At 40.3% G+C, this 15,767-nt stretch overlaps 1 protein-coding gene across 7 annotated transcripts in view; it reads right to left on the reverse strand.

Moving 5' to 3' along the window:
* The window catches only part of LOC144009305 (disco-interacting protein 2 homolog C-like), a 42,821-nt gene that overhangs the window by 22,636 nt on the left and 4,418 nt on the right, over positions 1-15,767 (reverse strand). For 3 of the 7 annotated variants that reach the window (XM_077508981.1, XM_077508983.1, XM_077508979.1), the window contains exons 2-14: positions 10,754-10,825; positions 10,062-10,166; positions 8,849-8,974; positions 8,505-8,795; positions 6,861-6,983; positions 6,610-6,756; positions 5,382-5,501; positions 3,455-3,652; positions 3,292-3,383; positions 2,095-2,205; positions 1,186-1,309; positions 345-454; positions 74-176 (exon numbers count right to left, since the gene is read on the reverse strand). In XM_077508981.1, the coding sequence (XP_077365107.1) occupies positions 74-176; positions 345-454; positions 1,186-1,309; positions 2,095-2,205; positions 3,292-3,383; positions 3,455-3,652; positions 5,382-5,501; positions 6,610-6,756; positions 6,861-6,983; positions 8,505-8,795; positions 8,849-8,974; positions 10,062-10,166; positions 10,754-10,825 (1,722 nt within the window). Of the gene's footprint in view, positions 1-73; positions 177-344; positions 455-1,185; positions 1,310-2,094; positions 2,206-3,291; positions 3,384-3,454; positions 3,653-5,381; positions 5,502-6,609; positions 6,757-6,860; positions 6,984-8,504; positions 8,796-8,848; positions 8,975-10,061; positions 10,167-10,753; positions 10,826-13,976; positions 14,254-15,767 lie in introns of those variants that run through there. The other 4 variants (XM_077508985.1, XM_077508980.1, XM_077508984.1 and 1 more) reach the window with 3 other exon arrangements.

Consider the following 15,767-nt stretch of genomic DNA (forward strand, 5'->3'; position numbering starts at 1 on the left):
ACGAATAGACCTGATTATTATTTTTTCCCTTGCGAGTTTGCGCACATGACCGTGCGAACGAATGCGTATTTACCCTCCGTGTAGCAGCAGGACTGCGTGAGGGCCTGGCAGTGTGTGAGCAGAGCGATCCTGGTCACCGTCACGCCCAGCACGCTGCCGTCTTTGCACGTTTTGTACTGGAAACAGTCAACACGGAACGTCAATCATTCATTTTACTCGTGCTTAAAACACATTTAAACACACACTTTTTTTTCAAGTATTAACAGCTGTAGTCACTTTTTCACTATCAAGTAATGGGAAGTTTTATTGACGAATAACGTCGATGTTGATTTCTTGCGACTCACCTCGATGTAAGCCGTGTCGTTGTTTGCGTCCTTGATATGAGGGAACCAGTCTCGGGGCGGCTTGGACAGGTGCTTGGACTCGGTGACGAACCACAGCAGTTTGGGCCAACCTGCGCGCGCGCACGCACGCACAAGAAAGTCAGGCATAGTATTTCGTAACATTACTTAGGTTAAATAAATAAACTAATTAAAAAAAAAAAAAAGTAAGTCAGAAATGCTCTGCTAAAAGTACAAGTACTCATTCGACTCTGTTAGTTAGGTTAAATATTTTAAATGAATTTATTTAAAAAAACAAAACAGTATGTCAGAAATACTCTGCTAAAAGTACAAGTACTCATTTGACTGTTACTTAGGTTAAATAAATAAATTAATGAATTAAATTATTTTATTTTTTTTAAAGTACACCAGAAATACTATGCTAAAAGCACAAGTACTCATTAAACTGTTACTTAGGTTAAATAAATAAATTTATTAATTAAATTAAAAAAGTCAGAAATACTCTGCTAAAAGTACAAGTACTCATTCGACTGTTACTTAGGTTAAATAAATAAATAAATTAATTCATTAAAATACATTTTAAAAAGTAAGTCAGAAATACTCTGCTAAAAGCACAAGTACTCATTCAACTGTTACTTAGGTTAAATAAATGAATAAATTAATTTAATTAAAAAAGTCAGAAATACTCTGCTAAAACTACAAGTACTCATTCGACTGTTACGTAGGTTAAATAAATAAATTATTTAAAATAAATTTTAAAAAACAAACCAGAAATACTGTGCTAAAAGTACTCATTCGACTGTTAGGTCAATAAAGAGAAAAAAAGTGGAGCCTGTGAGCTGACCTTTGAACTGCGGGATCTCCCCCGTGGCGCTCTTAGGGAGCCCCTTGTGGCAGGCGTCACTGGTCAGCGCCACGGTGACGCCGCAGCTTCCCAAAAGGAATCCGATCTGCTGACTTCCCGCATCCTGCAGGGCGGTAGAAGAACGTCACTTACGACCTTCATCAACCAGACGACGTCGTCAAAAGGTCATGAAAGACTTTAGTCGCATATCACAATGTGCTGATGAGCTCATTTCTTGGCTGGGTAATATGGCCTTAAAAAAATTTTGTCCCCCGTCGCAATGAACTCGAATGAACCAATCCAATCAAATAATGGCGACATTGTGCTAATCGTGTTGAGGTGGCAGGTGTGCCGTGGAAGCTGGCAAAGGAGCAACTTGTCGCACCGACTGGAGGCCAGAGTCCATCTCGTTGATGAAATGCCGCGTCAACCAACAACGCCAGCTTTTTTGGTCCATCTGTGTCACACGTGTGACTTGGCACAAAGCGGGAAGAGGCTGTCATCGCTCTGTAACCACGGCGACGCGAGCCTGCTGTGGGAGGGGCTTTTAAAGGCGATTTCGACTCAGTTAACTCAATTTTATTGAGTTCATTTACTTTGCTAATTTATTACTTCATTTATTTCATTAAGATCATTTTGTTCAACAGTTGGTGAAGAATTCTATTTAACTCATTGACTGGCAGCCATTTTGACTGAAGCAACAACTCCCTTCGCTCCCAGCTGTTTTACTGGAGTTGGATTGATTTTGCAAGCCCCAAAGAAAATTGTGTTCTATTGCTATAAAAACATGGAACCTACCGAAACAAAGAGTATTTTGTTTGGTGGTGTGCCATGAAAATTCTGTAATATAAAATATGTGCCGTGGCGCAGCAGAGGTGGGTAAACGTCATTATGATCGTGAAGGCGCACCTTGCGGCTGAGGGGCACCTCGATAGGAACCGGGACCACCTCGGCCAGCAGGCAGCCGTAGAAGGCCACCACAAAGGCCACGGGGTCGTTGTTGGGGAACACCAGCGCCACCTGCGGGTGAGGAAAATGGCAAAAAGTGACATAATTCCTACAAATGCGCAGAAACTGAGAGCTTATTAGTTTTTAAATGTCAAAAGTGTGATATACAAAAAATAGCAAACAAATAAACAGCTGCATTAAAAAAAGAGAATTTGTTATAATAATTTAAAATTATTTAATATTTTTTTTTAATTTTTTTTTATTTTAACATTTTTTTTGCATAAACTCAGAACTGATTAGTTTTTAAATTTCAAAGTGTGATATAAAAAAATAGCAATCAAATAGATGCAACTCACAGCTGCATTAAAAAAAAATATTAGGATTTTTTTCTAATAATTAAATTTAATTTAATAATTTAGAATTTAATAATTTAAAATATATATTTTTTGTCAGAACTGAATAGTTTTTAAATTTCAAAGTGTGACATAAAAAAAGGAAACAGATGCAACTCACAGCCGCATTTAAAAAAATAGATTTTTTTTATAATCATTAAAATTATTTATAATTTAATAATTTAAAGTTTTTTTTTGCAGAAAGTCAGAAATGATTAATTTTTAAATTTTAAAGTGTGATATAAAAAAAAGCAACCAGATGCAATTCACATCTGCATTAAAAAAAATGTTTTTTTTTTATAATAATTTAAAATTATCTAATTTAATAATTTAGAATTTTGTAATTAAAAATAATTTTTTGGGGGAGAAAGTCAGAACTGAATCGTTTTTAAATTTCAAAGTGTGATATAAAAAATAGCAAACAAAAAGATGCAAATCACAGCTGCATTAAAAAAAAGAAGAATTTTTTTATGATAATTTAAAATTATTTAATTTAATCATTTATAATTTAATCATTTAAAATATTTTTTGTAGAAAGTCAGAATTGAATAGTCTTTAAATTTCAAAGTGTGATATAAAAAAATCAAACAAATAGATGCAATTCACAGCTGCATTTTTTTATTTAGAAATGTTTTATACTAATTTCAAATTATTTAATTTAATAATATAAAATATTTTCTTGCAAAAAGTCAGAACTGATTAGTTTAAATTTCAAAGTCTGAGATAAAAAAAATAGCAAACAAATAGATCGCCGTACGTCACCCACCCTGTCTCCAGGCCGCACCATGGGCTCCTGCTTGCTGCCCAGCTTGTGGAGGATGTTGTACGCCAGCTTGATGCTGCGCGACCACAGCTTACCTGCACGCACGCACGCACGCAGGTGGTGAGGCTCGGTAGAGTGGGGGCGGGGTCAGGACAGGCCAACCTACCGTAGGTGAGGACGTAGAGGGGCTTGCCCGCCGTGTCCAGGCTGGTGAGGCAGGGGGCTTTCGGGGAGATGGTGCCCCAGCGTTGGAGGGCGGCCTCCAGCGAAGGCGGCCAGTTGGTCACCACGCCCAGGGCGTCGCCTCGCACCGGCATCATCTCCGCTCCCTCGGGACGAGGCTGATTGGGGTCCGGCTGTTGGACTGCACAGCGGGACACACATTGGCAACCAGTTTCTTTTTCTTACACCAAGAGGGCGCCAAATAACTACTTTTATTGCACTGGCCTGAGCACAAAATAAGCAAATAGGTGTGTTTTGTCAATACAGTGTTTCCTCACAACAACGTGCTTTTTGGTTTGTTTATTGTTTTGGGTCTTTGCGTGGCTGTATCTCTCTAACCCAGGGGTGTCAAACTCATGTTCGCTCAGGGGCCGCATGGAGGAAAATATATTACCAAGTGGGCCGCATAGGTAAAATAACTAGTGTTGTTCCGATACCGATACTGGTATCGGCAGAGGTGCCGATACTGCTTTAAAACAGTGGTATCGGTATCGGTGACTATCGGTGACAGCTTTTTCATGTTGAGGAAAAAAAAAACCTTAAGTATCGGCATGGTATCGGTATCGGACGATACTGCAAAGCTGGGTATTGGTATCGGTATCGGGACCCAAAAAAAGGTATCGGAACAGCACTAAAAAAACCTTAAGTATCGGTATGGTATTGGTATCGCCCGATACTGCAAAGCTGGGTATCGGTATCGGTATCGGGAGCCAAGAAACGGTATCGGAACAACACTAAAAATAACGATATATAAAACTTAAAAACGATTACCGTCATTTATACACAGATTTGTGGACCAGCCCTAAATTACGGAGCTCAACTGTCATCGTGTTGCTCCGAAGAATAACACAAATGCAAACAGAACGGGGCGACACTTTGCCGGTATACGTTCCGGACGTGTTAAATCGACCCATTTTGCATATATATTGTTCCCAGAATGCATTGGGTGGCGCAGTTAATGACAAGGACAAAATCACCACCAGACATTAAGAGAAGCCCAGAGCTGTAAAGTGAGAAGTAGTTTGTTTGTTTGAATCCTGTATTTAAAATGTGCATTTTCCTGAGTGAAACCGGCAGACCGGGCCTTTAAACAAACCGTAACTTTAAGCTGTATGTAAAATAATGACATCCAGGACGACCCCCGTACAAGTTGAATTGCTCATCTGAGGACTGCTTGTGAAATCACAAATTGTATATATTTTGATTGTGGCCGGCTGATTAATTAATCTGACGTTACAATTATTATTATTTTTTTTAACTTTACAAAATCATCTTGCGGGCCGGATTAAACTGCTTTGCGGGCCGGATTAAACTGCTTTGCGGGCCTGATCCGGCCCGCGGGCCGTATGTTTGACACCCCTGCTCTAACCCTACGTCCAAACGGGGAAATATCCACGGATTCATCTCGACGAGACCTTTGCAACGGTGTCTGTCCCGTCGCTCAACAACATTCCATTACGGAGATAGAAAATATATACAGCGCTGTGTAACAAGTACATAAAAACAAAAACAAAAAAAACAAACAAACAAAAAAAAACATACTTTTAATGGAAAAAAAATTACTAAATGGAAAAAAAACAAATGAATGAAAAAGCATTTATAATAAAGTAAAAATCATACCAAAATGAAAAAATATATATAATAAACGAAAAAATATATACTGTGCTGTATACTATAATAAATAAATAAAACATATTAATGAAAAAATCACTATAAATGAAAAAAAAATAGGGGGGGAGGGAACACTGTAATGAAGGATAAAAAGTTAAATCAATCAAAATGCAATTCTAAATTTTGGACACGAAACAAAAAAACCCTTGAAAGGTGCCGTACGAATCTACACCGATCAGCATAATTGCGGCCGTTCCAACCTTCCAGAAGTTCGTCAAAGTCATCGACGAAGAACTCGCGTAGTGGCGGCCGGCGAGGTTGCTTGAGCGTGTTGACAAGCTGCTGGATCTTGGCCGACACGCGACTGCTGACCGGAACGCCTAACAAAAGCCAAAAAACAAACGTGTGATGCGAGTCGTCATGACACTCAAAGTATATCTTCAACTGTCATCGTTTTTTTTTTTCTTAAACAAATATCTAAGAAATGTACTTCTGACCCCTGCCGATAGATGGCGCCAACACGTTTCACAACATCTGGCCTCTATTAATTTACTATACGTTGTGAATGGACAATATCACTTGGTGGAGTTCTATTGATAAACACCGCAGAAAAAGAAGAAAGGACAAAACATTAGGTACAGCAAACGGATATGCTGCTGCTCGAGTGATTTTTTTTTTTTTAGCTAACAAGGGTGATAGCTCTCCTTGCCCACATGAGGGTATCTGATGACACAGATCTAAATAAATATCAAAAATACTTAAACATGAGCTTTTCTATTTTTGCCACCTTCTTACTAGAGTTTGGTTAAAAAACAAATACTGAAATTGATTTTCATTTTCATAGCTTGATATCAATTCAGAACTTAAATGAATTCAGCTGAAAATAGAATTTTACTTCATGGCCAAAATATTCCCCCCACGTTTCGTTTTCTTGAAATTTAATGTTGACAGGATTTCCAAAGTATTTTCTTACATTTACAAAAGACCTGACATACTGCATTTTAAGGATAATAAATAAATAAATAAATAAATAAATAATAACAATAAATCATTTTAATTCAGATGTACAATTATTTAGATAAAATAAGAATAAATGTAGATAATATAGAAATATAAATTAAATAAATAATTAGATAATAATAAATGATAAATCATTTTAATTAAGATGTACAATTATATAGATAAAATAAGAATACATGTAAAAATATATAAAATAATAAATAAATAAATAAATAAATAAACAAATAACAATAAATCATTCTAATTCAGATGTACAATTAGGTCAATAAAATAAGAATACATGTAAAAAGATGTAAATATACATAAATAAATAAATAAATAAATAAATAAATAAATAAATAAATAAACAAACAAACAAACAAACAAACAAACGTGAAAATTGGTCCTGCGTGAAATCCTTGACTAAATCAAAAATCAATCAAAGTGAATGGTCAATCAAATGGCTTTTGGAAAAGCGCTACTTCTTACCGTCTCCGGTCTCCATGCGCTCGGCGTTGCCGTACTTCTGTGTGTTGCGGGCGATGGTGCCCATGTTGGACATGGGATGGCGCTCCGTGTGCGAGTGAGGCGAGTCGGACGAGTATCCCATCACATCTGGCGGGCCCGAGTGGTTTTCTGGACAGACATATATTTTTTTTTTTTACCCAGTCATTGATTGTTCAGGGCTCTTTTGCAGTTGCAGGTTTGACATAAAGGAGGAAGTTAAGCAAGGACGGTACCGTCAGACTCCAGCGGCGGTGGCCACAACATGTCGGAGCCGAACTCACAGGAGCGCCGCAAAGATCCTCCGTTCTCGGCTACGCTCAGCGCTCCTTTCCTCTTGAGAGACAGGTGGCCGATGCCTGCACATGTTAACACAAACACGTGACTCACGTGTCTGCTTTTAATCATCACATTTGACTTCATTGGTCTGAAAGTGATTTTAACTACTACAAATTGTCATTAATGCTCCCATGAAAGGATTTTTTTGGGAAGGTTTAAAATGACAGTAACATCGATGCTAATCTCCTTTAGCTCTTGTGTGGTGTTTTGCATTATGTTATGCATTAAGCTAACTCATGTTTGTTATCCTGAATTTTTTGTTTTGGTGTTTAAATAAACACATTTGAATTCTCTTCTGTTTCTGGGTCACTTTTACAGTAAAGCGACAATTAAAATAGCTTGAAGCAAGCAGATGCTAAGGAAGACTTGAAAAAGTGGAACGTGTCCCCAGAGATAAACCGGCACTCGCTGTACAATGCTACCTTGATTTGTTTGCTTTCTGTTGCGAACAAAAATCCGGATCATATGTCAGCTTTAGAGACGGCAAGTCGAGTGAACTGGGAAGAAAAAGTACTTTGACTACTTGTTGAATGGGACAAACACCATCCATCCATCCATTTTCTTGACCGCTTATTCCTCACAAGGGTCGCGGGGGCTGCTGGCGCCTATCTCAGCTGGCTCTGGGCAGGAGGCGGGGGACACCCTGGAGTGGTTGCCAGCCAATCGCAGGGCACACAGAGACGAACAACCATCCACACTCACACGCACACCTAGGGACAATTCGGAGCGCCCAATTAACCTGCCATGCATGTCTTTGGAATGTGGGAGGAGACCGGAGTACCCGGAGAAGACCCACGCGGGCACGGGGAGAACATGCAAACTCCACCCAGGAAGGTTCGAGCCTGGACTCGAACCGGAGACTTCAGAACTGGGAAGCGGACGTGCTAACCACTCGACTACCGTGCCGCCTGGGACAAACACCCAAATATAAAATGAAAACAAGCACAAGGAGCATGAAGCAGATGCTAACATTAAATTAGCAGCATGCTAAATGATGCTAAAAAACTAGCAGCATGCTAAATGGCCAACCAAAATGGTGACTGTCAGCTTAATTACACATTCTAAAATTTAATTATCTTTTGTTAACTTTTATTGTTTGTTTTGATATATTTGACACTACAGTACTATTTTTCTTGATCAAAATCGTGTCACATTGTTCATAACTTATTGTGCAATTACTTGGCGGGCCACTAGGGGGAGCACCTCATAAGAGTGGTGGGGATATGTATGCAAGTCTTCAGGCGAAGAAGACTCATCAGCTTACTTTTACTCGTGGAAGACATTTATTTATCTATCCAGAAACTGAATCCGTTTTGCATATGTTTCTATGAAAAATGTGTATTATATCTTCAATTTTAACATTTAAAAAAACATATTTTACGAACATATTTTTTTGAAGCGCACAATTTCTGAGGAATATTAATATTGATTTCACTGGATTTAATATCTAAGTAATATTATTTATTTACTTTTGCAATGTTACACAAAAAATGGTGTCATTTGGTGACATTTGTGTTTGTCACGCGTGCGTTCTTTCTTACCGTGGTGCGCGGACGCCAGGTGGCCCTGCTGCAGGTGCGCCGGGCCCCCGTGCGTGTGCGCCAGGTGGGCCAGGTGCGAGATGTGCACGTGCGCCAGCGAGTCGGCCAGCCGCCCGGCGTTGCCGCTGCCGCCGCTCTGCGTGGACGAGGACGAGGAGGAGGTGGAGCCCAGGTGGGCGGGGCCCAGCTGGGACGGCCGGCCCATCCAGTGCTCGGCGCCCGACATGTCGTCGCAGGGGCCCGCCTCCTCCTCCGAGCCTGACGAGGAGTCTGAGCACAGGGGCGACAGGCCTAGTGAGGGTCAGCCGCGTGTCGCTGCCGGCGCCGGGCGCTGTGGCGCTCACCTGGCGGCGTGTACGCGTCCATGGAGGTCTGCACCACCAGCGAGCGCCGTTTGGACGGCATGGGCACCGCCACCTTGCGCTCCACATGGCGCGCCAGCATCGCCTGCACCGCCTCCGTGTGCACGTCTGAGACAGAAATAATAATTAATTTCATCAACGAAAACTAAATAGAAACATTTTCATCAACACATGAAAACTAGACTGGACTGGACTAAAACCCATCCATCCATCCAACCATTTTCTTAACCGATTATTCCTCACAAGGGTCGTGGAGGTGCTGGAGCCTATCCCAGCTTCTGTCTTTGGTGATTAATTTAATGCATGAGCCTTTTGGGGATGATTTTAAATATGATTTTAAATAGATTTATTTTGATATTAAGCGGAAAAAGGACATTTGAAAGTGTGTCACAGAAGTTACGACATCCAGCAACAGCCAATACAAAAGCACCTTTAAATGATGTCACTCCAATGCTTTTTTTAAATACTGCGCACAAGTGATACACATTTTTTTTTTTTTAATAAATAAAACTAATACTGAAACTAACTAAAACGAAACTAAAACTGAGCATTTATTAAAAAACTACAACTACTAAAAACTAACAGAACCAACCTGAAAACTAACCAAAACTAACAAAATGTAAGAAAACAAAACTCAAAACGAAATCACATAATATTACTCCAACGGCTAGAACGTGCCAACATGAATGTTTATCCGACCACTAACTAATGCTGGCTAACTTGCTAGCTCGTAGCATGGGGCCATAGTTGCCACTGTAATTGTGTGTCAAGTTGTTTTTCCATCAAAAAGATGAGAGAACATTTGATGTAACATAGTTTTCCATCCAAAATGTTCAACATTATCTGCTAACAAAAAAATAAATAAATAAATAAATAAATATATATATATATATATATATATATATATATATATATATAGGGGTAAAATGATTGTCCTGACTAAACTAGACTGAAACTTTGATATCCTTAACTTTGACGTGTTTTGAATATGCTTGGATCGTATGTCAACGCCACCATATTGGATGTGTCAAAGTGGAGTTGCATTGCTATTATTGGAAGTTACATTGATATCAATCCCTGAATATCAATACTGCCCTTTATTGACACATTTTTAAAGATGTTTCTTCTTAATTGCAGACGGATTTAGAATTTAGCTTGGTGAATATGTCTATGGGTGGGCGGCGAGCTTCTTTACCTGAACGGTAGCGTTCGTCTCTGGTGCCCGACGTTCGCCGGCGGTGGAAGCGGGCGGCGGAGGGCGGGCCCAAGGGGACCCGGTGAGACATTGGACCTTCCATTCCTGCACAGAGTGGCACGCAAACACACCAAACACACACCAAACACATCAACAAATTAACACACACACACGCACACACACCACCACATATACATTTGCGCACACACATGTATTCGCAAACAAGAGGTTCGACAACAAGCACAGTCCAAAAAAAGAAAAAAAAAAAAAAAAAAAGGAAAACATGAAGATGATTTATCAGAAAAATGTCATTTTTCTGGATTGATCAAATGAAATATGTGATCGATAAAATATCAAAATGTGATCACCAACCTCAAATAAAATGCGTGATCAATCAAATATCAAATGAAAAAAAGTGATCAATAAAACATCTGAAAAGAAATTAAGTGATCAATCAAAAGAAAAGGCGATTGGCTGAACCTGCCGTGCACATGGTTGTGCACGTGCGGGAGAGCAGGCCCAAGCTGAGCTCCAGGGAACGTTAGCCTAACGTTAGCTAACGGCGAAACGGCTAATGAAAGCGCCGTCCTCGTTTGTCCTGATTGCAAATCGATCGAGGCAAAAATCGACTTTTTTCTTTTTCTTAACTTTAGCCGAGTGAGGTGGTTCCGAACCAGGTGACTAAAAATTACCTCCAGCGTGTGGAACAAACGCTCGGATCAGCTTGGACCTCTTCTTCTCATAACCCTTCTGAGTGATGTCGCCTGCAAACACACACACACACAGAGCGTCTCGGCCAATCAGTGACGCGCGCCGGGTTCAAAGGTGACAAATGAAAATGAGATGGATGAATGGCGAAAAGTGTTAATTTTATCTGACATTTTGAAATTTAGTCCAGTTTCAATCACGTTTGTTCGTTTTTAATCATAGTTAGTCCACCCCATCCCATTTTTAATTATTCTATTATTAGTCGACTATAAATCGAGCATTTTGTTAGTCTTTATTTTCGTCTCGTTTGAGTCAACAAAAACTGCCGTTTTAGTCTAGTTTGAGTCAGGACAATCATTTTACAACCTGTATATTTTTTTTTTTAATCAGCAGAATCTAAACCTATTTAAAATCAAATTTGATCTTTTTTTTTTTTAATGAAAAATAACTTCACACACAATTACAGTATATCAACAAGTGGCTACTATGGCTCCATGCTACAAGCTAGTAAATTAGCAAGGATTAGTTAGCGGTCAGATTAACATTATTGTTGGAATGTTATATTTATTTTATATATTTAATATTTATTTATTTATTTATTGTATAAAGTCATACAATATTCATCTCGTTTTTGTTCATGCACTAAAATGTCCATAGATTTTACTCCAGTTTTTATTAAGTGAAGTACATTTTCATCAGTTATCGTTATCGTATTAATGAAGGTTTTAGTCTAGTCTAGTTTTAGTCCGGTGAAAAATATGCATTGACGAAATCATTTTTGTTGACAAAATTAACACTAATGGAGAATGGATGTGGATGGGAAAATTAAATAAAACAAAAACCCGCTTTTCAAACTTTCTGCACCAGCTGGAACCTCAAAATATAGTTTGAGTTTACAATAAAATAAAATAAAAATATTTACTTGAAAAAACCTAGTAAAGCTTTTTCACTCAGAAATTCTAATTAAAATAAAAAAAAAAAAAAAAAAGCTACTCAAGGGTAGAAGAACTGACCCACAACCTGGTTGGGAGACAGCCACTCTACCACCTGAGCCATGCCGCTCCAGCTGTGTGTTATTATATTGATGGCATCAGGCGGAATCCTTGTACCTCCAAGAGACAGGTTTTGTTTTGGTCTTATTTTGGACAGACCAGCAATGCAGTACAGTGGCAAACAGCAAGAGTGGCGTGGTTAAGGTGGTAGAGTGTCTGTCTCCCAAGATGAAGGTCAGGGGTTTGTTTCTTAATACTTTTTTTTTTAAAATAAACTGGTCAAATGCACTCAAAAAACTGTCCTTGTAAAATTTATGTAGAATTTCTGAGTGAAAAAAAACAACTTATTAGGTTTTTTTAAGTAATGTTACTTTTTTTGTGTGTTTTTCCACAGTGTAAGCCTAGTGCCAACATCATGACCAATATTGTATGAAGAAAGAGGGCATATATATATATATATATATATATATATATATATATATATATGCCTTTAAAAGGTCCAAACTGAGGAGACAATGGGAGGGACAGAGATACAAGAGACTTTGGCAGGAAGTTTCCGTGGCGACGTCTTCCCATCACTGCAACCAGCAGCGCTAATACAGATAATTCCTCCGCTTGAAGTCCATTAAACGCACCGCTTGACTAATTATTGATCGCTAGACTCCACAACAACACAAAAAGCTCGGAGGTGCTGGCTAATAACTACGCAAGAGGAGCAAGAAGAGGAGGATGCGGGAGAAGAGAAGCGGAGGTGGCGGAGGAGGAGGGAAATAATCGGACAAGTAAAGGAGGGAGAAGAGGAGCTGGTAGGAGGACGGAGAGCATATATGCGAAAGAGGAGCTGTTGAACAGGAAGTGGAGGAGGAAGAGGAGAAGTAGAGAAAGGAGAAGGCAGAGGAGGACAAGGAAAGCGTGAGGAGGGTGGAGGTGAAGGAGGAGGAAGAATAGGAGGAGGAACAGGAGGTTAGGTCGAAGAAAGAGGACCGGGAGATTGGAAAGGAGGAGTTGGAAGGAGGATGTGGAGGAAAAGGAGGAGCAAAAAGAGGAAGAAGTGGAAAAAGAGCAGGAGGATGAGGAGGAAGAGTTTGAGAAGTGTAGAAGAGGAACTAAGTGGAGGAGGAGAAGAGAGTGGGGACAAAGAAGAGGAGGTGGGGGAGGAAGTGAAGTAGAGGAGGATGAAGAGGAGTGGTACAGCAGGAAGTGGGGGAGGAAGAGGCAAAGTACAGAAAGGAGGTGGAAGAGAAGGAAGAGGAGCACAAGGAAAGAGCATGAGGAGGGGTAGAGGTGACGGAGGAGGAAGATTAGAAGGAGGAACAGGAGGTTAGGTAGGAGAAAGAGAAGGGGGATATTCGGAAGAAGCATGTGGTGGAAAAAGAGGAGTAAAAGGAGCAAGAAGTGGAAAAAGAAAAGGAGCAAGAGGATGAGAATGAGGAGGTATAGAAGAGGAAGTTGAGGAAGAGGAGGAAGAGGAAAAGATCAAAGCGTAAAAGGAGAAGGAAAGTGAGGATGAGGAGGAGGCTCAGGACAGGCATGACGAAGAATAGGAAGAATAGGAAGACCACACACAAGATTGGACTTCAGAAACCATCCAATAACGACGCGTCAACATCCACGTGCACGTCTCACGTGCACATGAGTGTGCGTGTTCCTCTCATCAGCTTCAAAAACATCCTTCGTTTTTGAACACGCACGCACGCTGGCAAACGCGGCGAGCGGGTCCATGGGGAGCAGCCATCTTCCACCGACAGCGCAGTGGAACAGGGAGGGAGTTGCCTAGCAACGCTTCTCCTGGAGAAGGCCGCAGCCCGGGCGGCCATCTTGGATGTGGAGCGTCGGCGGTGAGAAGTGGGCTAATGTGACCTGTTTGTGTGGTCGAACGAGTTTTTTTCTTCTGGGTAAGATGAACCAGCCAAGCAATTTCGATATTGTTTGTCCTTGTTGGGGTCAGAGGTCAGCTGTTTTTTGGCTGAGAGGTGGTTTACACCCCCGATTTGTCACCAGTACACAACACACAGCATAACAAAAATCTTCCTAGTCTTCGTCCTCCATCTTGTTTCTCTTTGTTTCCTGCTAACGTCTGCATCCACATCCTCTTTCATTTGATCTCCTTTTTCTCATCGCTTCACACGCACACGCGGGCTCCATGGAAACAAGACACACGCACACACACACAAAGATGCGTCATGCACTGGGACCTTGGGGCTGTCACACTCACGTGTGGTCTGCAGCGCGTCCGATAGCTGATTAGCTGGCCCGCGCACGCGCGCCGAGCTAGACCGGTGTCAGCAGAAAAAACAAAGTGGGCCTCGCTGGTGATTCAGTGGGTCAAGACGTCAAGAAGTGTAAAAATAGCAACATGTGACTGGAGGGGATGGAAATCAAATGTAGCATGTAGCATGATGCCGCATTTGAGATGTGGTCTCAAGTCAAGATGGTGTCTTTTTCACAAGAATCTAAAATTTGGAAGGAAGAAAAAAAAGAAAAAAAAGATGTATACATTCTCCAGCATGATGGATGAGCGGTTGGCGCATCCGCCTCACACTTTTGAGGTTCTGGGTTTGAAATCTTGGCTCTCCTGTGTGACGTTTGCGTGTTCCATTTTTGGCTCATGGAAGACTCTAAAATGGCAACAGGTGTCAATCAACAGGAGTGTGACATTTGGGCTGGGTATCGATTTGGATTTCCAAAATCGATTTGATTCTGATTGATTTTCGATTCAGTTTAAGGATTTCATGCAGTACCAATTTGACTTTCATGTGGAAGACATTCTCATAAGTAGAGATGCTGCAAAATAGTAGACTTGGTGCATCAGTAAAAATATATTTACATTTAGAATTGAATCCAATACAGTTACGTTAATCATTGACCTGATCAAAACCATAAATAATAATTGAAATCAACTACAACCACACTGCTATGCAAATAAAGTGGCCAAAACACAAATCACGACATTTACATTCCTGTGACAGATTTTATACTAAGGTTCCAGTGGTTCATATATAAATATAAAAAACTGACCTGTATTATAAGACGTATCCTCCTGACTACCAGCAATTCAAATTTGTCCTCTGTAGTGGACCTTTTTAAACCTGAATATCTCCCACCCACGTGCATCCGAATTGAATTAACTCAATAGAGGACATTCAGAGCTTTCCAATGATACCAAATGTGTAGGGGCGGGGCTTTGCTACCTTTGACTGCATCATAAAAGAAAATGGCTTCCCTCAGTGCAAGCACTTTGAACAAATTTAGGCTTTAAATGTTAGCATGTTTTCTATAAGACACATTAAAGTGTTGTTTGAATTCTTTTAACTTTTTTCCAAAACTTTCTTTTGCAGTATTCCAGTTACTTCACAAAGATTGGGGAATATCAAAATAAACATGATTGGACAATATTTTTTTTTCGTGGTAGTCAGGAGGATATGGCCATAGTACATAATTATGCATTCACGTTTTTGTGCTTTTATGTTTTACATTACTTCATTTGGGGGATATTTGGCACATTCATTTACGGGAGAGGGAAACCGTATTAAAAGTATCGATTCGTGGTTTTAGGAATATCGATGATGCCGATAAATTTTAGACCCAGCCCGAGTGTGACACAAATGAAGAGCAACGCAAACGGAAAACAGATGACAATGTTTCCAGCACAGACAAATTAGTAGGTGGCGCTAACTCGTCTCTCCAGCACCAAAATGACTTCATTTCGGTGTCAGTCAGTGGAAATTTGGAAGACAAAACAACCGAAGAAACATTTTGACGTTGGACGGCAACTTGGAAAATGGACGCTCACGTTCATCAATCTATGTCGTGCGTTTCAGCGATTATTCAGCAACACCCTGACAAAGATGGTGAACTAATGCAGCGGCAAATGGCCCTGCAGCCGTTCTCAAAAACACACGCACGCACAAGCAGCTGCGGCTCCACACTTGCATTCCACAAACAGGCTCCAGGTGAGCAAATCAAACACACCACGGCGGCAGTGCTGTTGATTAAAGCAACCGCC

This window comes from Festucalex cinctus, chromosome 20 (assembly GCF_051991245.1).
Source record: "Festucalex cinctus isolate MCC-2025b chromosome 20, RoL_Fcin_1.0, whole genome shotgun sequence".
NCBI lineage: Eukaryota > Metazoa > Chordata > Actinopteri > Syngnathiformes > Syngnathidae > Festucalex > Festucalex cinctus.